Here is a 25773-nt window from a genome sequence, read left to right on the forward strand (position 1 = left end):
GGAGGGAACCGCCAATGTCGCCACTGCTCCCCCCCCCCAAGGTCGCCGCCACTGGTACACCCCCCCCTGGAGTTGCTGCCGCCGCCACCCCTCCACCCGGCCCGTGTCTTCGCTATTCAACTTACATCTCCGGAGCAGGCAGATCAGCTGAGTTGCCGTTGGCCTTCCTTTCCTGCCTGTGTCCCGCCCTCGCCGACATTACGTCACACGAGGGCGGGACACAGGCAGAGAAGGAAGGCCGACGGGAGCTCAGCTGATCAGCCTGCTCCGTTGATGTAAGTTGAATAGCAAAGAGACGGGCCGGTGTCGGCAGCGACTCGGGGAGGGGGGTGTACCGGCAGCGTCGACCGAATAGCCCGTTTTAACGGGCTCAACGGCTAGTCCTATATAAAAGCACCAGAATGTGGACCTGACACGAGCCGTGTGGCAGATGCAACCACCTGCATCATGAATCACAATCAAAACTACACACAAAAAAAGGATAAATACCAATAACTATAACAAACACATTTGAAAAGTGCTTTATCCAGTTTCAGTCCCACAGAGAACAAGTATTATTTCATAGCACCATTCAATTAATTCTTTCATATGGGAATGAAGTCTGGAGATACAGAACAGTTGTTCTCAACCCAGTCTGGTTTTCAGGATATTCACAATGAATATGCATGAGACTGATTTTCATAACAAGGGGGCAATGTATGCAAATCTATCTCATGCATATTAATTGAATCAACTAAACCAGGTTCAGTGGTAAAGTGGTATTACTTACGCAATATATCAAAAAAGACCACCTACATCACAATAACTTTATTAAATAAATCTTATAACATTATGCCAAATAAATATTACCCAACACTAAGCCCATCCTTTGCCCTCATGAGCAAAAAACATCAGCACATAGAATAAGTAACTACTGTGGAGGAGTGGACTAATTGTTAGTGCAGCAGGTTGTGGACATGGGGAACTGGGTTTGATTCCTGCTGCTGCCTGATGGTCGGCAGTGGGTTGAGATCCTAGGGAATCAGATTCAATTCCCTCTGCAAGTCTCTGTGACCCTGGGCAAGTCACTTAACCCTCTATTGCCCCAGGTACAATAGTAATACAATGTACTACTCAGACTGTGAGCCCACTAGGGACAGACTCAGTACCTGCAAAATGAAGCTGTAAACCACTTAGGTCAAAAGCGTTATACAAATACTGAAACGAATGAATGAATATTCAACTAAAGAATTACTCTGATAGTCCAAAAGAGTTGAATGACTAATAAAACTCAGAGCATTCTCAAACCATTCAAACTGGTTTTACCACTGAAGGCTTTACCACTAAATCACTACTGTTCTATCCAACTTGGCTTTTACTTAATCCATGTTTCATATGCAAATTGTTTAAAATACCAGGGTTGGCAAGGCATTCAAAAACATTTAAAATCCCACATGCATCTGGATTCAAACGTCCACAGATTATAATTTAAATCCAACATACGTCAGGACCCTACATGGCATCATGTTTCGCCTAAATCCTCATCCCTTCCTGACCATACCAATAGCACATCATCTATAAAAAATCTCCAGAGCATCATATGCTTTTTAAACAATGAATTATCAACATATTTTCTTTCAAATAATGCCATTTAAAGGCAAGCTATATTGGGGGCCACAGTGGCCCCCATAGCTACTCCTTTAATTTGTAGAAAACTTTTTTTTTTTTTTGTTGAAATTCAAACTAATTTTTGCTTGGTTGTGCTATTGGAATGGTCAGGAGGGGGTGAGGAGTTCAATCAGTACACTGCCTTGAGTGAATTCCTTCAAAAAGGCGGTAATTAATTCCTAATAAATAAATAAGATCTCTTAATCAATGTGATCCTAATATTGTCTTTACCTCAGTGATAGGGGAGAAACCATTCATTTTTTGGACATTAATATTCAACACCATTTGGGAAACTTTAAAACATTATCGTAAAGTGACCGATTGAAATACATTATTACATTTTCATAGTTTTCATCCAAGGCAGTTGAAAGAACGTATTCTTACAGGGCAATTTTTGCGACTTAAACAACTAAGCATAAAACAACACACTTTTGTTAATAGACACTACTCATGAAGCAAAGGTTTCTTCAAAGAGGGTACCCTAAGCGAACAGTACACAAAGCCTTAAAGCAGGCGTTTAATATATAGACAATGTTTGTTCAATAAACCTGATATGTCTCGAGACTGTAGAATAATGTGTGTTCTTCCTTACTTTGACCAAGTACATTGGATTAAATAAATTATAGGTACCTGCTCTGGTAAGGATATGCTAGGTGGTTACGCAGGAAAATGCTTTTTTTCTGGCAGGCGCCAGTTCTTTGGAATAGTCTGCCCAAGGAGATTCGGGCACAACCTGTCTATAAAAAATTTAAAGTTTTATTAAAAACACACTTTTTAAAGCTGGCTTTCAGTTTGAAGTCCCAGAAGATAGGAGATCTAGCTTGCACCGACTGTACAATATTATGTTAGTAGTAGTATAACGATCGTGTGTGATAAAATGAATGATTCTTCAGTGTACTTGTGTCAGGTCTTTCCTGTAACAACGGAGTTCCTTTTTTTTTTTTTACAGAAAAAAAGGAATTCTTAAGGAATCTGAAAATACAGATAATAAAGTCATCTCAACAACAAAAAGTCCAAGAGAATGTTATTTTTAATTTTAATTGAATATTTGAATTTGTGTGTAAACAGCTCAGATCTGAAAAGGTGTGTGGTATATAAAGTATTAAATAAAGATAAAAATTACATGAACAGTTTATTGAACGGCCCAGATTTGCATATAAAAGTAGTAACTTAAGGGCCCTGTTTACTAAGCTGTTCTAGCGCATGCTAACAATTATGGGTGTCTCTAGCGTTAGCGTGCTAACTTTTAGCATGTGCTAAAAACGCTAGAAAACTTTATTAAACAGGGCCCTAAGGCTTCTTTTACAAAGCCACGCTAGTGTTTCCCAAACAGCAAATGAGAGGAAGCCTATAAGAACTGAATGGGCTTCCACTAATTTGCCGCACCGAGAATCGGTAGCACGGCTTTGTAAAAGAGGCCCTAAGTGAATTGTCGAGTCAGAGTAGGTACACACAAATACAAGAATCGAATATAGTAGGTCACTTTGAATGTGAACATTGTGTGTATTGTCAGTATAGCACTGAAGAAAATAGGGCTCAGATTCCTAATACTCAGAAAGAATTTAAATTGCGTTCATGCACAGACTGTAATTCTTAACAAGGATTTATTGAATTAAATGCCTGTGCCAGAAATGGTATATTGGTCAAACCATCAGACCAATTAAACACAGAATAGCACAGTATTTAAGTAATCTGCGATTTAATCACTTGGAAGCACCCTTGGTAAAACATTGGAATCAATTTCATCATCAACTCTCAGATTTACGATTTATTGTGCTGTTATAGGTAGTCTTGTAGAGAGGGGGAGATATTTTTATTAGCTTATTGTGGAAGGAGCAAACATGATTTACAGCTGGAACACAATAGAACCAGTAAGATTAAATAAGGAAGTAGAGTGGTCATATTTATGAATTTCAATTAAGGAGTTTAAAAGTGTGTCATATCCGGCAGTAGTCCAGAAACCTGGTCGGTAACACTCTGGTTGGGAAAGCGTCTGACTGGATACGTTTCATCTTGAGGTGATCCGAGTCTTTAACAATATGTGTATCACGTAGGAATAACAGGTTATTTTGTATAAATGTTTGTATGGTCTGGAAATGTATCATGGATTTTTCAATGTTTGTAATTTTAATTTCAGTCTTGACTCCTGATGACACAGATTTAGGTGAAACATCGTGCTATGCGGAGTCCTGATGTTTGTTGGATTTTAATTATAATCTGTGAACATTTGAATTCCGATGCATGTGGAATCGTAATGTTTTTGAATGCCTTGCCAATCCTGGAATTAATTGATTTGCATATGAAGCATGGATTAAAGTAAAAGCCAAGTATGAACTATACACGAGTATGTATCAATAAAAAGACAAGCAATTGGATAATGACATTGAATACAGTTGTACTGAATAATAGTGATATCATGGAAATTTAGTGATAAAGCTTTCAGTGGTAAAACCAGTTTGAGAATGCTCCTTTCCCTTTCCTCTGAGTTTTATTAATCATTCAACTCTTTTGGATTATCAAAGTAATTCTTTAGTTGAATATCAGAATAACAGAGGTCATTTATTCTCTGCGCTGATGTATTTTGCTTGTGAAGACAAAGGGTGGGCTTAGTATTGGGTAATATCTATTTGGCATAATGTTAAAAGATATATTTAATAAAAGTTATCATGATTATGTTTTATTGTAATGCACATTCATTGAGGATATATTGAAAATCTGACTAGCTGGATGTGCCTCGAGGACTGGGTTGAGAAGTACTCAGTATAAAACCTGTCACTCCCAATTCTGTAAACCACTCCACATTCCCCAATAATGACGCTCTCAGAACTGTATAGTCCATATTAACAGAACCAAGCAAACACAATGCGAAAATAGTACTAACTCGCACGACTCAAACTGCAATATCCCTACCTGTGAAAAGGCAACACTACAAGTATTGCACCAGTCCTCAGAAAAATCAACACACCTCCTACTGGGGAAACTCAACAAATCACACCACTAGATATCCCTACACAGGAACTACACATGAGCTGAACCTTTCATCTCAGGCACACATGTAGAATACGATTCCACCCTCTTCTAATAGAGAATAAGAGATCACAAATTAGAAACAGAAAATGCAAACAAAAACTTAAATAGAAATGCCTCAAAAAGCTAGACTGAATTGTAGTACTGGAAAAAGAAAAACTGAAGTGCATTTCATCTTGTATTTTGCAAACACATAAAAAACAGATTGCCACAAATCCCAAGCTGACAGTCCCTAAAAATGTAAAAATGTTTTTATTTTCTACCTTTGTTGTCTCGTCATCTTATTTCTCTGTTTTCCATTTTTCTTCTCCACCTTCTAGGTTGTTTTTCATGGTCTCCCAGTGGCGTACCAAGGGGGGGCGGTGGGGGCGGTCCGCCCCAGGTGCACACCGCTGGGGGGGGGGGGGGGTGCCGGGTGCCGCGCGTCGGTCAGCGTTGTTGGTTTCCATGCTTCCTCTGCCCCGGAACAGGAAGTAACCTGTTGCGGGGCAGAGGGAGCATGGAAACCAATGACGCTGACCGGCACGCGGCGTGCACCCGGGGGGGGGGTTCTTTCGCCGGGGTGGGGGGTGTCCCTTCGCCGTGGGGAGGTCGCACTGGATGGGGGGGGAGGCGCTGCACCCGGGGGGGGGGCACTTCGGCGATCCGCCTCGGGTGTCAGCGCCCCTCGGAATGCCACTGGGGTCTCCTTTTCATTTCTTCTCTCCTATTGTTGTTTTCCACTCCTCCTCTACTTACCCCCTTCTTTCAACTTTTTCCTGCCATTTCTCTTGTCTTTTTATCTTCTTTTAGCTAGACTTTATTTCTCCTTTTCCCTCTATATTACTTCTCTAGTATTTCCACTTGTCTCTGATTCCTGTCTTTCAACCACCTAGTTCCTCATTTCCATTCTGTACTCACAGTCTACTCAGTCTCATCTACCTCCACCTCTCATCACCTCACCAACCCCATTCCTTCCCTGTCACTCATCTCCTAAAACTGGCTTTCATTCCCCATTTTACTTCCCCATTTCCATCTTCTCTCACTTCCATCCAACACTTGCCCCTTTCCTTTGTATCTCACCCTCTTCATAGCCCTCTGCCTCTTTATTCTTTTTTCTTCAACATCCATTGCCCCACCTCTCTCCCATCTCTAGCATTCATTCTCCCACCTCTTTCCCCAACATCTGCTCACCTGCCTCCTCCTCCAATATTAATTATATAAGTACATAAGTGTTGCCATCAAGCCCAGCATCCTGTTTCCAACAGTGGCCAATTCAGGTTACAAGTACCTGGCAATATCCCAAAATTTATGCTGCTTATCCTAGAAATACTCAAAAAACAAAAAAATGGCTTGAACGTGTCTGTAATCAGTGTTGTAAACATACACAAATTTTAATCAGACACCGAATGTTTATTGTGATGTATAGCTAAAAGGCTGATAGAGGCGTCTCATATCTATATGGAAGCTTCTAAATCTTCTGAATCTTATGCTTCCAAAAGGTTATTCAAACCAAAAGAAGATTATAATCATTGATCACCTCCAGCCCACCAATCAGTGCCTGGCGTTGCTAATGTTCAGCAAACTAAGTATTCAGAAAACCTTTTCCAAATTATTTATCGTAACTCCAATGCAAATACTTAGATAAAAAGAAAATATATGTAAATGCAGGCACTGTTGGTTACAAAATAAACATTCTCCGAGGACAAGCAGGCTGCTTGTTCTCACTGATGGGTGACGTCCACGGCAGCCCCTCCAATCGGAAACTTCACTAGCAAAGTCCTTTGCTAGCCCTCGCGCGCCCGCGCGCACCGCGCATGCGCGGCCGTCTTCCCGCCCGAAACCGGCTCGAGCCGGCCAGTCTTCTTTTGTCCGCACTCGGTACGGTCGTGTTTTCGCCGTGTCGAGCCCCGGAAAGTCGACCTCGCGCGTCCAATTTGTTTGAACGTGTTTTTTTCCTTCGGGAAAGCTTTGTCCTAGTCGGGAAGTGCTCCGGAAACCCCCCGCCGGGTTTCGTGTAAATCCTCCCCGTACTTCCAGCTTTTTTGCCCCGGTAAGTTTTCTTTCGTCGTCGGGGTAGGCCTTTTTTCGGCCTCGGTCGAGATTTTTTCTCCCTCTAAATTTGGTGCTTCGAATTTCGCCATTTCGGCTTTTGATTTCGCCGGCGTGATTTTTCCGCCCATGACATCGAAGCCTTCCAGCGGCTTCAAGAAGTGCACCCAGTGCGCCCGGGTTATCTCGCTCACTGATCGACACTCGTCGTGTCTTCAGTGTCTGGGGGCCGAGCACCGCCCTCAGAACTGCAGTCTGTGTTCCCTGCTTCAAAGGCGGACTCAGGTAGCGAGACTAGCCCAGTGGAACGTGTTGTTCTCGGGCTCTTCGTCGGCATCGGCACCGGGATCTTCGAGTGCATCGACGTCGTCAGCGTCCAGACCATCTTCCTCGGCCGCCCCTGCATCGAGTGCATCGAGGCATCGGGCCTCTGCATCGGCGCCGAGACATCGGATAGCTGCATCGACGTCGGTGGTACCAGGACCTCGTCTGCTGATGTCGTCGGACGGTGGTGCATCGGGTGGAGTGCAGGTGAGGGCTGTCCATTCCCCTGCTGGTGGCGGTGAGCCCTCGGGTGGGTCTCCGCCTACCCTGAGGGCTCCTGCGGTACAGCCCCCCCGAGATCGACCTTCTTCAGTCTCGGCCCCGAGGAAGCGACGGGTGGATTCGACGTCCTCCTCGTCGGTGCCGGGGGAGCTCCGGTGACATGCTTCGGAAGAAATCGAAGAAGCATCGACACCGGTCTCCTCCCCGTGTCGGCACCGAGAGCTCTGGGTCGCCGAGGGATTCGGCACCCAGCAGGCATCGGCACCGAGAGGACCGCTCACCCTCTGTTCAGGAGGTGTCGATGCGCTCCGCTCTGGACAGCCCGGAACAGCCTCCACGCCCGGAACAGGTACTGACGTCGACGCCTGCATCGACCTCTCAGCCTTTCTCTGCAGCCGCTCTAAACGAGAGCCTCCGGGCCGTTCTCCCAGAGATTCTGGGAGAGCTGTTGCGCCCTACCCCTCCGGTACCGGCGGTGCTTGCGCCACCGGTACCGTCGAGCGTGGCGCCGGCTGGCCCATCGCCCAGGTTGAGGTCCCCGACGTCGGTACCGCGTGCGGTGCCGACCGCGGCCACCTCCCAGGAAGGCTCCCCGACTACGTCGGCGGAGGGAGCTTCGCCGATGCGGGCGAGGGAGTCTACCTCTCGACGCCCCCATCGTGGACAGGGTTCCACGGAGTCGAGCAGGGCGAGGTTGCAGACACAGGTCCGTGAACTTGTGTCTGACACCGAGGGTGAGGCCTCGTGGGAGGAAGAGGAAGATCCCAGATATTTCTCTGACGAGGAGTCTGGGGGTCTTCCGTCTGATCCCACTCCCTCTCCTGAGAGACAGCTTTCTCCTCCCGAGAGTCTGTCTTTTGCCTCCTTTGTCCGGGAGATGTCTACGGCCATCCCCTTCCCGGTGGTTGTGGAGGACGAGCCCAGGGCTGAAATGTTTGAGCTCCTGGACTATCCTTCTCCACCTAAGGAAGCGTCCACTGTTCCCTTGCACCATGTCCTGAAGAAGACATTGCTTGCGAACTGGACCAAACCATTAACTAATCCCCACATTCCCAAGAAGATCGAGTCCCAGTACCGGATCCATGGGGACCCAGAGCTGATGCGCACTCAGTTGCCTCATGACTCTGGAGTTGTGGATTTGGCCCTAAAGAAGGCTAAGAGTTCTAGGGAACATGCTTCGGCGCCCCCGGGCAAGGACGCTAGAACCTTAGACTCCTTTGGGAGGAAGGCCTACCATTCCTCTATGCTCGTGTCCAAGATCCAGTCTTACCAGCTCTACACGAGCATACACATGCGGAATAATGTGCGGCAGTTGGCGGGCTTGGTTGATGCTCTTCCCCCTGAGCAAGCCAAGCCTTTTCAGGAGGTGGTCAGGCAGCTGAAGGCGTGCAGAAAATTCCTGGCCAGAGGAGTTTATGACACTTTTGATGTTGCGTCCAGGGCCGCTGCTCAAGGTGTGGTGATGCGCAGGCTCTCATGGCTGCGTGCCGCCGACCTGGAGAATAGAGTCCAGCAGCGGATTACGGACTTGCCTTGCCGTGCGGATAACATTTTTGGCGAAAAAGTCGAGCAGGTGGTAGAGTCTCTCCACCAGCGGGACACCGCATTCGACAAGTTCGCCCGCCGGCAGCCTTCAGCTTCTACCTCTACAGGTAGACGATTTTTCGGGGGAAGGAAGACTGTTCCCTATACTTCTGGCAAGCGTAGGTACAATCCTCCTTCCCGACAGCCTGCGGCCCAGGCTAAGCCCCAGCGCGCTCGCTCTCGTCAGCAGCGTGCGAATCAGCAAGGCCCCGCGGCTCCCCAGCAAAAGCAAGGGGCGAGCTTTTGACTGGCTCCAGCAGAGCATAGCCGACATCCAAGTGTCAGTGCCGGGCGACCTGCCTGTCGGAGGGAGGTTGAAAGCTTTTCACCAAAGGTGGCCTCTTATAACCTCCGATCAGTGGGTTCTCCAAATAGTCCGGCAAGGATACACCTCAATTTGGCCTCTCAACCTCCAAATTGTCCACCGGGAGCTCAGTCCTACAGCTTCCAGCACAAGCAGGTACTTGCAGAGGAACTCTCCGCCCTTCTCAGCGCCAATGCGGTCGAGCCCGTGCCATCCGGGCAAGAAGGGCTGGGGTTCTATTCCAGGTACTTCCTTGTGGAAAAGAAAACAGGGGGGATGCGTCCCATCCTAGACCTAAGGGCCCTGAACAAATATCTCGTAAAAGAAAAGTTCAGGATGCTTTCCCTGGGCACCCTTCTCCCCATGATTCAGCAAAACGATTGGCTATGCTCTCTGGACTTGAAGGATGCCTACACACACATCCCGATACTGCCAGCTCACAGACAGTATCTGCGATTTCAGCTGGGCGCACGCCACTTCCAGTACTGTGTGCTACCCTTTGGGCTCGCCTCTGCGCCCAGGGTGTTCACAAAGTGCCTAGCTGTGGTAGCAGCGGCGCTTCGCAGGCTGGGGGTGCACGTGTTCCCATATCTCGACGATTGGCTGGTGAAGAACACATCCGAGGCAGGAGCCCTGCAGTCCATGCAGATGACTATTCGCCTCCTGGAGCTACTGGGGTTTGTGATAAATTACCCAAAGTCCCATCTTCTCCCAGTGCAGAAACTCGAATTCATCGGAGCCCTGCTGGATTCTCGGACGGCTCGCGCCTATCTCCCAGAGGCGAGGGCCAACAACTTGTTGTCCCTCGTCTCGCGGGTGCGAGCGTCCCAGCAGATCACAGCTCGGCAGATGTTGAGATTGCTGGGCCACATGGCTTCCACAGTTCATGTGACTCCCATGGCCCGCCTTCACATGAGATCTGCTCAATGGACCCTAGCCTCCCAGTGGTATCAGGCCGCCGGGGGTCTAGAGGACGTGATCCACCTGTCCACGAGTTTTCTCGAATCCCTGTATTGGTGGACGATTTGCTCCAATTTGACTCTGGGACGTCCCTTCCAAATTCCTCAGCCTCAAAAAGTGCTGACCACGGATGCGTCTCTCCTGGGATGGGGAGCTCATGTCGATGGGCTTCACACCCAAGGAAGGTGGTCCCTCCAAGAAAGCGATCTACAGATCAATCTTCTGGAGTTGCGAGCGATCTGGAACGCTCTGAAGGCTTTCAGAGATCGGCTGTCCCACCAAATTATCCAAATTCAGACAGACAATCAGGTTGCCATGTACTATGTCAACAAGCAGGGGGGCACCGGATCTCGCCCCCTGTGTCAGGAAGCCGTCAGCATGTGGCTCTGGGCTCGCCGTCAAGGCATGGTGCTCCAAGCCACATATCTGGCAGGCGTAAACAACAGTCTGGCCGACAGGTTGAGCAGGATTATGCAACCTCACGAGTGGTCGCTCAATTCCCGTGTGGTGCGACAGATCTTCCAGGCGTGGGGCACCCCCCTGGTGGATCTCTTCGCATCTCAAGTGAACCACAAGGTCCCTCAGTTCTGTTCCAGGCTTCAGGCCCACGGCAGACTGGCGTCGGATGCCTTCCTCCTGGATTGGGGGGAAGGTCTGCTGTATGCTTATCCTCCCATTCCTCTGGTGGGGAAGACTTTGTTGAAACTCAAGCAAGACCGAGGCACCATGATTCTGATTGCTCCCTTTTGGCCGCGTCAGATCTGGTTCCCTCTTCTTCTGGAGTTATCCTCCGAAGAACCGTGGAGATTGGAGTGTTTTCCGACCCTCATCACGCAGGACGAAGGGGCTCTTCTGCATCCCAACCTCCAGTCCCTGGCTCTCACGGCCTGGATGTTGAGGGCGTAGACTTTGCCTCTTTGGGTCTGCCAGAGGGTGTCTCCCGCATCTTGCTTGCTTCCAGGAAAGACTCCACTAAGAGAAGTTACTTCTTTCATTGGAGGAGGTTTGCCGTCTGGTGTGACAGCAAGGCCCTAGATCCTCGCTCTTGTCCTACACAGACCCTGCTTGAATACCTTCTCCACTTGTCTGAGTCTGGTCTGAAGACCAACTCCGTAAGGGTTCACCTTAGTGCAATCAGTGCATACCATTACCAAGTGGAAGGTAAGCCGATCTCAGGACAGCCTTTAGTTGTTCGCTTCATGAGAGGTTTGCTTTTGTCAAAGCCCCCTGTCAAGCCTCCTACAGTGTCATGGGATCTCAATGTCGTTCTCACCCAGCTGATGAAACCTCCTTTCGAGCCACTGAATTCCTGCCATCCGAAGTACTTGACCTGGAAGGTCATTTTCTTGGTGGCAGTTACCTCGGCTCGTAGAGTCAGTGAGCTTCAGGCCCTGGTAGCCCAGGCCCCTTACACCAAATTTCATCACAACAGAGTAGTCCTCCGCACTCACCCTAAGTTTCTGCCAAAGGTTGTGTCGGAGTTCCATCTGAACCAGTCAATTGTCTTGCCAACATTCTTTCCCCGTCCTCATTCCTGCCCTGCTGAACGTCAGCTGCACACATTGGACTGCAAGAGAGCATTGGCCTTCTATCTGGAGCGGACACAGCCCCACAGACAGTCCGCCCAATTGTTTGTTTCTTTTGATCCCAACAAGAGGGGAGTGGCTGTAGGGAAACGCACCATATCCAATTGGCTAGCAGATTGCATTTCCTTCACTTACGCCCAGGCTGGGCTGGCTCTTGAGGGTCATGTCACGGCTCATAATGTTAGAGCCATGGCAGCGTCGGTAGCCCACTTGAAGTCAGCCACCATGGAGGAAATTTGCAAAGCTGCGACGTGGTCATCTGTCCACACATTCACATCTCATTACTGCCTGCAGCAGGATACCCGACGTGACAGTCGGTTCGGGCAGTCAGTTCTTCAGAACCTGTTTGGGCTTTAGGATCCAACTCCACCCCCCGAGGGCCCTGTTTGTTCTGTTCCAGGCTACACTCTCAGTTAGTTGGTAAATTTTTTAGGTCAATCTCAGTTATGTCCTCGCCGTTGCGAGGCCCAATTGACCAATGTTGTTGTTTTGAGTGAGCCTGGGGGCTAGGGATACCCCATCAGTGAGAACAAGCAGCCTGCTTGTCCTCGGAGAAAGCGAATGCTACATACCTGTAGAAGGTATTCTCCGAGGACAGCAGGCTGATTGTTCTCACAAACCCGCCCGCCTCCCCTTTGGAGTTGTGTCTTCCCTTGAAGTGTATTGTCTTGCTACATACTGGACTGGCCGGCTCGAGCCGGTTTCGGGCGGGAAGACGGCCGCGCATGCGCGGTGCGCGCGGGCGCGCGAGGGCTAGCAAAGGACTTTGCTAGTGAAGTTTCCGATTGGAGGGGCTGCCGTGGACGTCACCCATCAGTGAGAACAATCAGCCTGCTGTCCTCGGAGAATACCTTCTACAGGTATGTAGCATTCGCTTTATCGTAAGATTGACATATAATGCACCGAATTAACTTATCTTAATGGTTCTGAATTATACAGCCATCTGAAAGGGCCAGAACTCATTCAATCGTATCAACGAACTGGGACCTCCGGTCACATTGTCAGCCCGACAGGACCCTGTTTCGCGGTCTACTGCTTCTTCAAGGGCAAACAAATCTAGCTTACATCGTCGACGATGTAAGCTAGATTTGTTTGCCCTTGAAGAAGCAGTAGACCGCGAAACAGGGTCCTGTCGGGCTGACAATGTGACCGGAGGTCCCAGTTCGTTGATACGATTGAATGAGTTCTGGCCCTTTCAGATGGCTGTATAATTCAGAACCATTAAGATAAGTTAATTCGGTGCATTATATGTCAATCTTACGATAATGTTTATTTTGTAACCAACAGTGCCTGCATTTACATATATTTTCTTTTTATCTAAGTATTTGCATTGGAGTTACGATAAATAATTTGGAAAAGGTTTTCTGAATACTTAGTTTGCTGAACATTAGCAACGCCAGGCACTGATTGGTGGGCTGGAGGTGATCAATGATTATAATCTTCTTTTGGTTTGAATAACCTTTTGGAAGCATAAGATTCAGAAGATTTAGAAGCTTCCATATAGATATGAGACGCCTCTATCAGCCTTTTAGCTATACATCACAATAAACATTCGGTATCCTAGAAATAAGCAGTGAATTTTCCTCAAGTTCATCTTAATAATGGCTTATGGACTTTTCTTTTAGGAAGATATCCATGCCAAATTCCACTAAGCTAACTGCTTTTACCACATTCTCTGGCAACAAATTCCAGAATTTAATTACATGTTGAGTAAAGAAATATTTTCTCAGATTTGTTTTAAATTTACTACTTTGTAGCTTCACTGCATGCCCCCTAGTCCTAGCATTTTTGGAAAGAGTAAACAAGCGATTCAAATCTACCCATTCTACTCGACTTATAATTTTATATACCTCTATCATATCTCCTCTCAGTCATCTTTTTTCCAAGCTGAAGAATCCTAGCCACTTTAGCCTTTCCTCATAGGGAAGTCGTCCCATCCCCTTTATCATTTTCATCACCCTTCTCTGTACCTTTTCTAATCTTTTTTGAGATGCGGTGACCAGAATTGAACACTATTCAAGGTGTGATCGCACTAAGGAGCAATACAAAAGCATTATAACATCCTCATTTTTGTTTTCCATTCCTTACCTAGCATTCTATTTGCTCCACACAATGAGCGAAGGGTTTCAACGAATCATCAACGATGACGCCTAGACCCCTCTCCTGGTTGGTGACTCCTAATGTGGAACCTTGCATCACGTAACTATAGTTCAAGTTCCTCTTTCCCACATGCACCACTTTGCACTTGCTCACATCAAATGTCATCTGCCATTTGTTTGCCCAGTCTCATAAGGTCCTCTTGTAATTTTTTCTCTTGTGATTTAACAACTTTGAATAACTGTGTTGTCAGCAAATTTAATTACCTCACTAGTTATTCCCATCTCTACATCATTTATAAATATGTTAAAATGCAGCAGTCCCAGCACAGACCCCTGGGGAACCCCACTATCTACCCTTCTCCATTGAGAATACTGACCATTTAACCCTACTCTGTTTTCTATCTTTTAACTTGAAGTACTCTGTCAAATGCCTTTTGAAAATCCAGATACACAATATCAACCGGCTCACCTTTAGCCACATGTTTGTTCACCTCTTCAAAGAAATGCAGTAGATTGGTAAGGCAAGACTTCCCTTCACTAAATCAATGTTGGCTTTGTCTCATTAATCCATGCTTTTGAATATGCTATGTAATTTTGTTCTTTATAATAATCTCTACCATTTTGTCCTGCACCAACATCAGGCTCACTGGTCTATGACTGCCCGCATCAAATCTGGAAACTTTTTTTTTTAAATTGGCATTACATTGGCCACCCTCCAATCTTCCAGTCCCATTTTTGATTTTAAAGAAAAATTATATATTACTAACAACAGTTCTGCAAGTTCATTTTTCATTTCTATCAGTACTCTGGGATGAATACCATCCAGTCCAGGTGATTTGCAAATCTTCAATTTGTCAAATTGTGCCATTAAATCTCCCAGGTTTATAGAGATTTCATTCAGCTTCTCTGACTCGTCAGCTTTGAATACCATTTTTGGTACTGGTATTTTTCCCAAATTATCCTCGGTGAAGACCAAAGCAAAGAATTACCCTGCATTATCTATTACCCCAGCATCTATCCCTTATCCTTCTACATCCCTCTATCCATCTCCACCTTCTGCTGCATATAACCTTGTTTCATCACTGCCACACTGTCTGCCCTCCTCTTCTTTCTCACTCCCCCAGCACCAACCCCCTCTTCTCACTGCCATCATCTTCCCCCTTCTCTCAATTCAATCCCCAGCCCATGTGTCAGCCCTCAGCTTCCTTCACCCGGCCCCAGCATCAAACTCTTCTTCACAGTTCAGCCCCCTTCTCCCAGACCCAACAAAAGACCCTTCTCTCTCCTCAACCCTTAGTCCTAGCATAGTAAGATAAGAATCAATCACCCGAACCTACAAGGACACCTCAACACAATTTTATTCTACAGACCACCAGGAAAATGGAAAGACTCCCAATCACAACTCATGGACTTCATCTCGAACACATGTATCTCGGCCTCCAATATCTTCATTATAGGAGACATCAACCTACATCTTGAAGACGACACTTCAAAACACACACTAGAATGTAAAGAATTCCTGAAACTCTGGGACTTACACGCTCCAAACACCCAACCAACACATGAAAAAGGACACACACTAGACATCATCACACACAAATTCGACCTAGACTCAACTATCCTACTTACAGACACAAGATGGACACCCACACCATGGACAGACCACTATAAAGCACATGTCTCCCTCCTCTGGCGAAAAACACACAGAAACGCAGTCAACAAAAACGAACGAACAACATACACTACGAGAGGAAAAATAGACCCTACAACATTCTGGCAACAGGTCTACCAAAATGAATGGCCAGCAAACACAGACACCGTACAATTCCTCCAAGAATGGGATAACATATGTAAAACAATATTAGACACAATTGCCCCAATCCAAACCAGAACATCCCACAGGAAAAAATCAAATCCATGGTTCACCGAAGAGCTGAAAGAACTCAAAACGCAAGTCAGAAAACTAGAACGCGCTTGGAACAAAAAGAAAGATGAACCCACACTGAATGCATGGAAATCACTTCGGAGGAAATACAAATACACCATAAAACAGACGAAAAGACTACACTATAAAACTATGATTGGACCAAACTACAAAGACACGCACAAACTCTTCCACCTTGTAAATAAGCTGCTAGACACTACACCTGTTACAAACAATAACAAAGAAAGACCAGGGGTCGACGACCTCGCGAAATACTTCAAAGAGAAAATCATACAACTACGACTTAGAATACCTACCAGCCCTACCGAATACACCACATTCCTGGACTACCTAGACCCTGAAGACGGAACATACCCAGCAGACAGGATCTGGACTGAATTCGAAGTACTGTCAGAAGACCTTATCCTTAAAACGCTTAATAGATTCGCCAAATCCCAATGCAAACTAGACATCTGCCCAAGCAACCTCATGAAATCAGCTCCTCAACAATTCATACTAGACTTAACGAACCACCTGAATTTCATGCTACAAAACGGACTTTTCCCAAAGGAAAAGGAAAAATCTTACTCACCCCAATACCCAAAGATACAAAGAAAAACGCTAGTGAAATAACTAACTACAGACCAGTTGCATCCATACCACTAATAACCAAAATAACAGAAGGAGTGGTAACCAAACAACTCACAAGTTATCTCGACAAGTTCTCAATACTGCATGACGCCCAATCAGGATTCCGTTCGAATCACAGCACAGAGACAGTACTAACTACCCTACTGACCAAATTTAAGCAACGGATCTCAACAGGCTCTAATATACTCCTCCTACAATTTGACATGTCAAGTGCCTTTGACATGGTTGACCACGGAATTCTATTACACATTCTTGAATATTTCGGCATCGGAGGCAATGTCCTAAATTGGTTCAAGGGGTTCTTAACCTCACGCTCTTACCAAGTCACATCAAATTCAACCACATCTGCTGCATGGACACCTGAGTGCGGAGTACCGCAAGGATCTCCCCTTTCACCAACAATTTTCAACCTACTGATGACCCCACTAGCAAAACTTCTATCAAACCATAACCTTAACCCTTACATATATGCCGATGATGTAACGATATATATTCCTTTTAAACAAAACATCAACGAAATCTCAAACGAAATCAACCAAAGTCTACACATCATGAATACCTGGGCAGATGATTTCCGACTGAAATTGAACGCAGAAAAAAACTCAATGCCTCATATTAACCTCCCAATACAACACAACAAAATTTACCGCCATCAATACACCTAAACTAAACTTGCCAATTTCTGAAAATTTAAAAATCCTTGGAGTCACAATCGACCGCCACCTTACACTTGAGACTCACGCAAACAACACAACAAAAAAGATGTTCTTCTCCATGTGGAAGCTGAAAAGAATAAAACCATTCTTTCCAAGATCTGTCTTCCGCAACCTGGTACAATCACTCGTATTAAGCCATCTGGATTACTGCAACTCATTATACGCAGGCTGCAAAGAACAAATAAGGAGAAAACTTCAGACAGCCCAGAATACAGCAGCCAGACTCATCTTCGGAAAACCAAAATACGAAAGCGCAGCACCATTACGCGAGAAACTACACTGGCTCCCACTCAGGGAACGTGTCACCTTTAAAGTATGCACGTTAGTGCACAAAATCATTCACGGTGAAGCCCCTGCATACATGTCTGACTTGGTAGACTTGCCACCCAGAAACGCCAATAAATCATCCAGAACCTTCCTCAACCTCCACTTCCCAAAGTGCAAAGGCATAAAGTATAAAGCACTACATGCATCAACCTTCACCTACAAGAGCACGAAACTCTGGAACGCACTGCCACGCGGCCTGAGAGCGATCTATGAGCTGACAGACTTCCGCAAACGATTAAAGACCTATCTCTTTGAAAAAACATACCGCAAGGATTAAAACATATAAATCCCATATACATCATAATAATGCATCAAGACATTACCTCACGTACTCCACTTCCCCGTACTCTCTCCCACTCAACAATCTACCCACAGATAAAAACTGTCTACCCATCACTCTCTTGCTATTATTCGATCACCGTAGTAATTCCCCAACGTCATATCCTATAGTTTCTACGCCCCAAAGGTGACCGATACAACTCTGTCTTCCTTAACTATTCACAATGTAACCATAATCGTAACTGTATTTCCATTATTTATTATTTACAATGTATTGTAAGCCACACTGAGCCCGCAAATAGGTGGGAAAATGTGGGATATAAATGCAACTAAATAAAATAAATAAAAAAATAGTAAGTGAAAGCAGATAAAGACCTGAATGGTCCATCCAGTCTGCCCAACAGTCACATTCATTATCAATTCAATATTAAATCAACAATGAATGCAATATTATATACTTGATCATGGTCTTTCTTTGGTGTTTCTGGGACATAGGCCATAGAAATTCGCCTGGCTCTGTCCTTATATTCCAACTACTGGAGTTGCTGTCAAAACCCAGTCTAGCCTATCCAAATCCATCTCGTCATTTGCAGGACACACACTGTAAAAGTCTGCCTGACACTGTCCTCATGTTCCTAATTACTAGAGTTTATGTAGAAGCTCTCTACAGAATGTTCTTTATTAAAAATCATCAAATGACTCAAACAACCCAACACAGCTGCCGTGTTTTGGTGTCAAAAGTGCCTGCCTCAGGAGTCTATAAAACATATAATGATAGTATAAACATATAAATCATATCAATTTTATAATCTAAAATAAAATAAAAATAATTAATAAGGAATAAAAATGAATAATGGTACAAATGGTGTTTAAATAATAGACAGTACATCAACTGTAGAGAACATGAAGCAAACATACAAATAATGCAGAATGATGAAATAAAGATTACAAATAATATCAATCAATAAATTACTGCTGACCTTATAGTATAGGTTGTGTAATGATAATTAGAATATCCAAGTTCACACTGTGAAAAAAAATAAAGGAAAGGGTAGCTGGCACAGAGCCTCATGCTACAACTCTCAGGCAGGCCCTGCTGGTCCCGCCCCCTCAGCAACAGGAACTGTGTGTCAGAAGGGGCAGGTCTGCCAGAGCCTGAATGGGAGCTTCAGCCCGAGGCTCTGTGTCAGCTGCCCTTTGCTTGCAATTTTTTTTCCACAATGCTGGCAGTCCTGGAGCAGGAACAAACTGTGGGAGGAGAGCAAGTTTGAGAGAAGGGAATGGACCACTGGGGGGGCATTTGCCCATCCCTTGCACCCCCGTAGCGACGCCTATGACTGCAGACTACGTCTTTTCAACTGATGCACAAACACACCATAAACTTAATCTAGTAAACAAAGGCCAAGTTTGAATTTCCTAAAAGAATATATGTTAATTCTGCTGTATTAATTTCATTGCATAAAAAGCTTTAATAATTTTTTTCATTTTCACATTTTACCTTTGCAAAGGTGTCTAGTTTGTCCTTATCAAATAAAATTTTCAGCATTCCAGCACAAAGTGGGCAACAGGAACCTGTATTAAAAAAAAAAGGTAGAATTACAATGAAAAGCAATGTTGCTCCCTTGTAATAGGCATTTTCTAAGAAAGCAGGATTGATCAGGCACACAAGTGGGAGATGACATTCAATGTGACGGACATAACACAACTCTACTGTTGAACGACTCCCAAATGTGGCTGTGCCACATGAACTTTATCTTACCATAACATAACTTTGTATTTGTTCACACCGGAGTCTGCAAACGCCTCTCCGGTATTATGTAAGCCACATTGAGCCTGAATTTAGGTGGGAAAATGTGGGATACAAACGTAACAAATAAATAAAATAAAATGGAACAGGGACAGAAGTGCTCTTCCATAGCTCAGAACTTCAGTTCAGAGTTCCGACCATTTGTGGCCCTTCCTACATGCAGCAAAGCTAAAATAATTAGGCAACTCTTGGGGAGATGAGGGTTTGTGGGCCTGATCAATCCAGAAAACATCTGTCGACAAGCAGGACTGAGTCAGGCACATAAGAGGACGACCCCCAAGCTTAGGGTTATCCAAATTCCTTGTAATTTTTGCAATTTCAATAGTCTGCACTAATAGAATGCGAGAGTCGCTATTTCAAAAGGGACAGATTAGCTAGAACAGCTTGACTGAAGGCATTGTCTGTTCTTGAAGCTTGGTCCAGGCAATGAGAAGTAAATGTATGGATCAAGGACCATGTTGCTGATTTGTAGATGGTAACAAGCAATGCAGATTTTAGCAGGGCAACAGTGGCTGCAGCAGACCCTACACTGATGAGACTTCTGTCTGGAGCCGAGAGGAAAACCTGCATTTTGATAACATGTGATGTGATACCCACCAGTGAGCCATCTCAGGAATAGCCCTCATGTTCTGGAACTTACTCCCAGAGGGGCTACATCTAACGCGAGACTACCTCTACTTCAGGAAGCAGGTGAAAGCCTGGATCTTCTCTCAAGCCTTTAATACATATGTTTAGCCACCCATCTATTTATTCCAACTAACTCTGCTCTATCCATCCTGATCCTATCTACATATCTGCACTTGGCCACTCGGCTACATAGTAAGCACTATTGTAGAAAAAAAAAACATTAGCATCATATCTATGTTATTTGACTGTTCTAGTATGTGCTTATTAGATGTTTCATTGGTATTATGCTGACATCGTATTATACCTATGTTATTTGAATGTTCTTGCATGCTATTACAGTATTGTTTATATTGTACTGATATTTATCATATTTCTGTTAAATGGTTGTTCTGCAGTGCTGTTAAATGTGTATATTTTTGATACGGTTTCATGTTATTAGGTTTAAATTAGCTGTTTCCAAGTTTATTTTATTTATTGTATTCATGTTTAATAATTTACTATTGTTCTGTTAACAAAACTGTAAATTTTATTTTAGATTGTACCTGCTGTACACCACCTTACAGTAGGTGAGTCTCTTCATAAAGATGATTAATAAATCCCACTAAATAAATAAATAAAACATAATACACGAAAACTGTTCATCTCTGAAATTATTCAGCAAAAGTGTTCTCAAACAGCAGGGGGGCTGGGTTTTCCCTGTTTAATAAAGAGATGTAGAGGTCAGTGCATGCCGTTCTTAAAAGCAGACAGATTGGTCTGGGTCCACTGTAAACAAACATACTTTAAGACTTAGAGGTAGATGCACTACCCCCCCCAAAAGGGGGCGGGGCACGGACGGAGGATGTCGGGAGGCGGAGCTGAGGTGAGAGAGTAGTGAGGAAGGGAGGGGGGCAGGGGCTTCTAGAAGTTTGCTTTTTCGGGGTGGGGGGAGCGGCGGAAAGTGGGGAGGGGGCAGGGGCTGCTAGAATTTTGCTTTTTCGGGGTGGGGGGAGCGGCGGAAAGTGGGGAGCAGCGGGGGGGGGGGCAAGGCCGTCTGTACAGGACGCTCCTGATGAGCGCCCTTGCCCCCTCCCGACCCTTTTTTTTTATTTTTGTTTTTATTTGGGAGCCATGTGCTTGCGATTTGACTGTGTTTTGACTGTTTGTGGCATGCGCAGAGCAGCTAACATAACGCTTGGCTGCTCTGCGCATGATTTGGGGGCCGATTAACGATGTGTATTGTGATTCTTTGATACATTGTACGTTTCACTACCGATCTCAGCATGTGTGACTTTTTTTTTTGGTGCATTTTTCGTTATTTTAAAATCGTTAGGGACTTTAACGATTTAGATTTTTTTACGTTTGGTTGCTGCATCTGCCTCTTAAAGCTGAGAGCTGGGTGAGAGGGGTGTGGTTTTCTCTTAGAGCTGTGGTTTAAACCTCAAAGTATCTCTGTGTGCTGGTAAGAAGCAATAAATTCAGACTTTTGCACAGGGAGATGTTTTAAAAGAAAAAAATAAAACGAAAGAGGTAGTCTAAAGGCTAAAAAAACAAACAAAAAAAACTCAAACCTTTTTTCATTCCTGAGAGAAAAATGTTTAAGGGCTGTGAAAAAATAAAAGGAACTCCAGTGTGCATGCTCAAAGAAAACAAACAAAAAACCAAAACCGGTAGTCTGAAGGCTAAAAAAAAAAAAATGCAGTTTTTCGTTCCCGAGAGAAAAAAAGCTTACATTCTGTGAAAATTAAAAGAAACTCCAGTGCACATGCGCACTGCCTGTCTTGCCTGCACAAACTGCACACGTTTCCTCGAGGCTGTAGGGGGTGTAGTCTAATGAGTGACATCACATCCTATCATATGACTCATCCAAGATGGTAAAACAGGAACTGCCCCTAAAGTTGCTGCCAACTTGAAAAAGGGATGTGGCCTGAGCTTAGTTATGCCAACTCTTCCTGTGGCATCATCAAAAGTGGTTGGATTTGGGATGTGGGGCCGTGGCATCACTTCTGGTGATGTCATCAAAGAGGTGGAGTTTGGGGGTGGGGATATGTCACTGAGCACCATGAAAAGGGCTGCATGTGGAGTGGGTGGGGAGAAGGCAGATCCTCAAGACCTGGCACTGACTCCTTTATCCATTCCTTAATAAGTAATGCTTTGTTATAAACTGACCAGTGAATTGTGCTGAAGCATGGGATAGGGACAGTTGTACATGGAACCGGGGCCCCAATATTTCTATCTAAAGGTTTATGATATCATTTCCCCTGTCCTACCATATGCACAAGCCTGCCCAAAAATTGTTTCAATAGACCTGGATAAGTAAAAACCACAATCCACTAAAAAATGATGTGACAATACCAGAAGACTAACTAGAACATAAGAGTAGCCATATTGGGTCAGACCGATGGTCCATCTAGACTAGTATCCTGTTTTTGAACAGTGGCCAATCCAGGTCATAAGTACCTAGCATAAACCCAAATAGTAGCAACATTCCATGTTACCAACCCCAGGGCAAGCAGTGGCTTCCCCATGCCTTTCTCAATAGCAAACTATGGACTTTTGCTCCAGGAACTTGTCCAAACATTTTTTTTAAAAACCCAGATACATTCTAATGATGGGATTTTTGAAAGGCGAACTATTCTTGTTTCACTGGTCTTTGAACAGGACCTAAATATGATAAAGAAATTGTTCTTTAAAAATCTTGCTAAACCATTCTATGGTGAGAAACTCTGGATATTTCCAGACGTTATGAAGGTTACTCAGGAAAGACGACGTGCTTTCTTGGCACTGAGAGACGAAGTTAAAGGGCTAGGTGGTACTTTTCTATTGGCATACCCTTGTAAATGCCAAATAAGATATCTTGATAATAAGTATATTTTTCTTGAACCTGAACATTTGAAATCTTTTACAGATTTAAAAAAATTGCACAAATAGATCCAGTGTGAAATATAGATCATGTAATTCACAGTAATATATACGTGATGTAATCTAGGCCATATTCTTATATTTAAGTTACTTAGATGATTCTCTCCTATGTTTTTCTTTCCCCCCATTAAATTATTTGTGGTCTAAGAATGATATTTTTCTTTATTGAAATGGAATTTTCAATTTCCAAATTTGTATTTAATTTTCTTCTGTTTTTCTTGAACAAGTTGAAATGCTTGTAATTGATGTAAAAATTCATAAATAAAAGATTAAAAAAAAAATAAAAAAAACCAGATACATTAACTGCTATTACCATATCCTCCGGCAAAGAGTCCAGAGCTTAATTATTCATTGAGTGAAAAAAATATTTCCTCCTAGTTGTTTAAAAATATTTCCACTTAACTTCATTGAGTGTTCTCTAGTTTTCATACGTTTTGAAAGAGTATAAAATCTAGCATCTAGAGCATCAATAACTTGGTATTATAACTGGGATAGAAGAGTTAACTATAGCTGTATAAGACAGCCCTAAAGGGCAGAACACACAAACTAACCATTAAGTTAGCACAATTTTGAAGCGCAAAAAAGACCAATTTCCCTCAAATACCATCCCTTAAAAAATAAATATAGAAATATAGATGGTGATGTCACAGGATGGTCAACGCCAAGGTGAACTGCCCTATAATCTCCCGAAGTGAGAAATAAGCATTACGACAATGCCATAAGGAATAATAAATCAGAGGCAAGAAGCCACAACAAAGGAGCTTTCAGACACAACACTATAGAGTCATGCATCTTCTGCAGAAGAGTAATCTAGGGCAGTACGCCATAGCCATAACCTAAAGCAGCACATCATAAAGCAGTGTCAAAGAGCAGTACACTACAGGAGCACCCCGAGCAGTGCTGTACCGAAGCAACATAGAGCACCGTCTGCATTGCAAAACAGCATAAACCTGCATTATGACACAGCATCACAGAAAAACATATCAATGCACAAATGCAACTCAAGGCTTAACTCTTTTTGTGCCTGGGTGCCTCTAATCCACAATACTCCCAGAAGCCTGAGAGGTTTCTCAACTGGACTACACCATTACATAAACCCCAAATCAGTCTCCAAAGAGTCAAATGCAGCTGAAATGATCCAAAGAGTCAAATGCAGCTGAGAGTCAAATGCAGCTGAGATGTCATACTGGAGTAAGAGTATCTGCTTACTCCTATACAAATAATCTCTGACTTTGACGGTCAAGGTTATCAGCAAAGATTTGATGCTGTGCTGATGTCCAAATCAGAATCCGCTGCTGGATGGGTAGTCAATGAACAGTTTTCATATGAGGTGTGATGTGGTCAAATTTGCCTAAGTTGCATACAAGTCTAAGAGCAGTATTCTGAATTAGTTGGAGAGGTCTAAGATCTTTGGCCCTGATACCTTTATATAATGAACTGCAGTAGTCTAGCTATAAGATCACAAGAGAATGAATGAGAATATTCAAAGCTGATGGTTGGAGTAACAAATATATTGAAATGTATTGATTGATCTAGTCAGTCATTACTTCCATAGTAACATAGTAGATGACGGCAGAGAAAGACTTTTACGGTCCATCCAGTCTGCCCAACAAGATAAACTCATATTGTCAGACTTCTGCTCCTCTCCGGGCTGTCTGCGCTCTAGTTGCACCTCTCCGTGCTGTCTGCAATCCAGCCGCACCTCTCCGTGCTGTCTGCAACCCAGCCGCACCAATGTCAGACTTCCGCTCCCCTCCAAGCTGTCTGCGCTCTAGTTGCACCTCTCCGTGCTGTCTGCAATCCTTGTAAGTTATGCACACCTCCCTCAGGTTTACTCAGTTGCGTTCTCTCCAGCCAGTAGCCCACCCCCTAGTTCAACCCCTACCGGCTACTGGCAAGTATACGTCTCCGGGTGGAGTCCCCCTCCTTGTAGCCTAGCCGCCTAGATTCTTTCCAGTCCGGCTATTAAGTCCCCAACCAGGCCTCTGGACCGGGACCTGTTCCTGGCACAGGCCCCTTTCTTTAGAGCCTCTATTCAGAATCAAATGCTTATCACACAGTTCAGCTTTTCTCAAGCAACACTATAAAGTTCCAAAGTTTACCCTATGGTATGAATTCCTCTAGGTTTAGCACTTCCTACTGGCTACACCTAGAGACCCACCTCCCTCATTTGTCAGCACTAACTCCTAACAACCACCCACTGGGTTAAGGAATTCATACCTTTTGTTATCCAGTACACACAGCACTCTTTCTCCTCCTCTGCTGGCCCTGAGCAAAGGCTGAGATATCCATTTCTTCTGATTCCCCTCCCCCTTCCCCCCCTTGCCAATCCATCTGTTCCACCCCTCCCTTCTCCCACAGGTGTGCCTCATCCCCTTCCTCTGACTTCATCTCCCAATCAACCTCCTCCCCCTTTCCCCTCTGAGAGGACTTCTCCTCCCACTCCTGCTTCCTGCTCAGCTCGGGCTTCTGGGACTTGTAGTTCTTATAGCCCCACTCTTTCTTCTTTTGATCCCTGGCGGGCACGGGAAGCCCTTTCCTCCCCCACCCCTCCGGTTTGCCACCCCCTTTCTCACAATATGTGCTACTTTATGTGTATACCTGATCTTGATTTGTATCTGCCATTTTCAGGGTGCAGACCATAGAAGTCTGCCCACCACTAGCCCGCCTCCCAATCTCCGCTAAGCTTCTGAGGATCCATTCCTTCTGAACAGGATTCCTTTATGTTTATCCCACGTATTTTTTAATTCTGCTACC

General features: G+C 44.6%; 1 protein-coding gene across 1 annotated transcript in view; it reads right to left on the bottom strand.

The window, feature by feature from the left end:
• LOC115459998 (reversion-inducing cysteine-rich protein with Kazal motifs-like) overlaps nt 1-19323 on the bottom strand; it is a 51205-nt gene extending 31882 nt beyond the window's left edge. The window contains exon 1 of the mRNA XM_030189863.1: nt 19180-19323. Coding sequence (XP_030045723.1) covers nt 19180-19227 — 48 coding nt within the window. The 5' untranslated portion in view covers nt 19228-19323. The remainder of the gene's footprint in view (nt 1-19179) is intronic.
• Nucleotides 19324-25773: the final 6450 nt, after the last annotated feature.

This window comes from Microcaecilia unicolor, chromosome 1 (genome assembly GCF_901765095.1).
Source record: "Microcaecilia unicolor chromosome 1, aMicUni1.1, whole genome shotgun sequence".
In the NCBI taxonomy this organism is placed as follows: domain Eukaryota; kingdom Metazoa; phylum Chordata; class Amphibia; order Gymnophiona; family Siphonopidae; genus Microcaecilia; species Microcaecilia unicolor.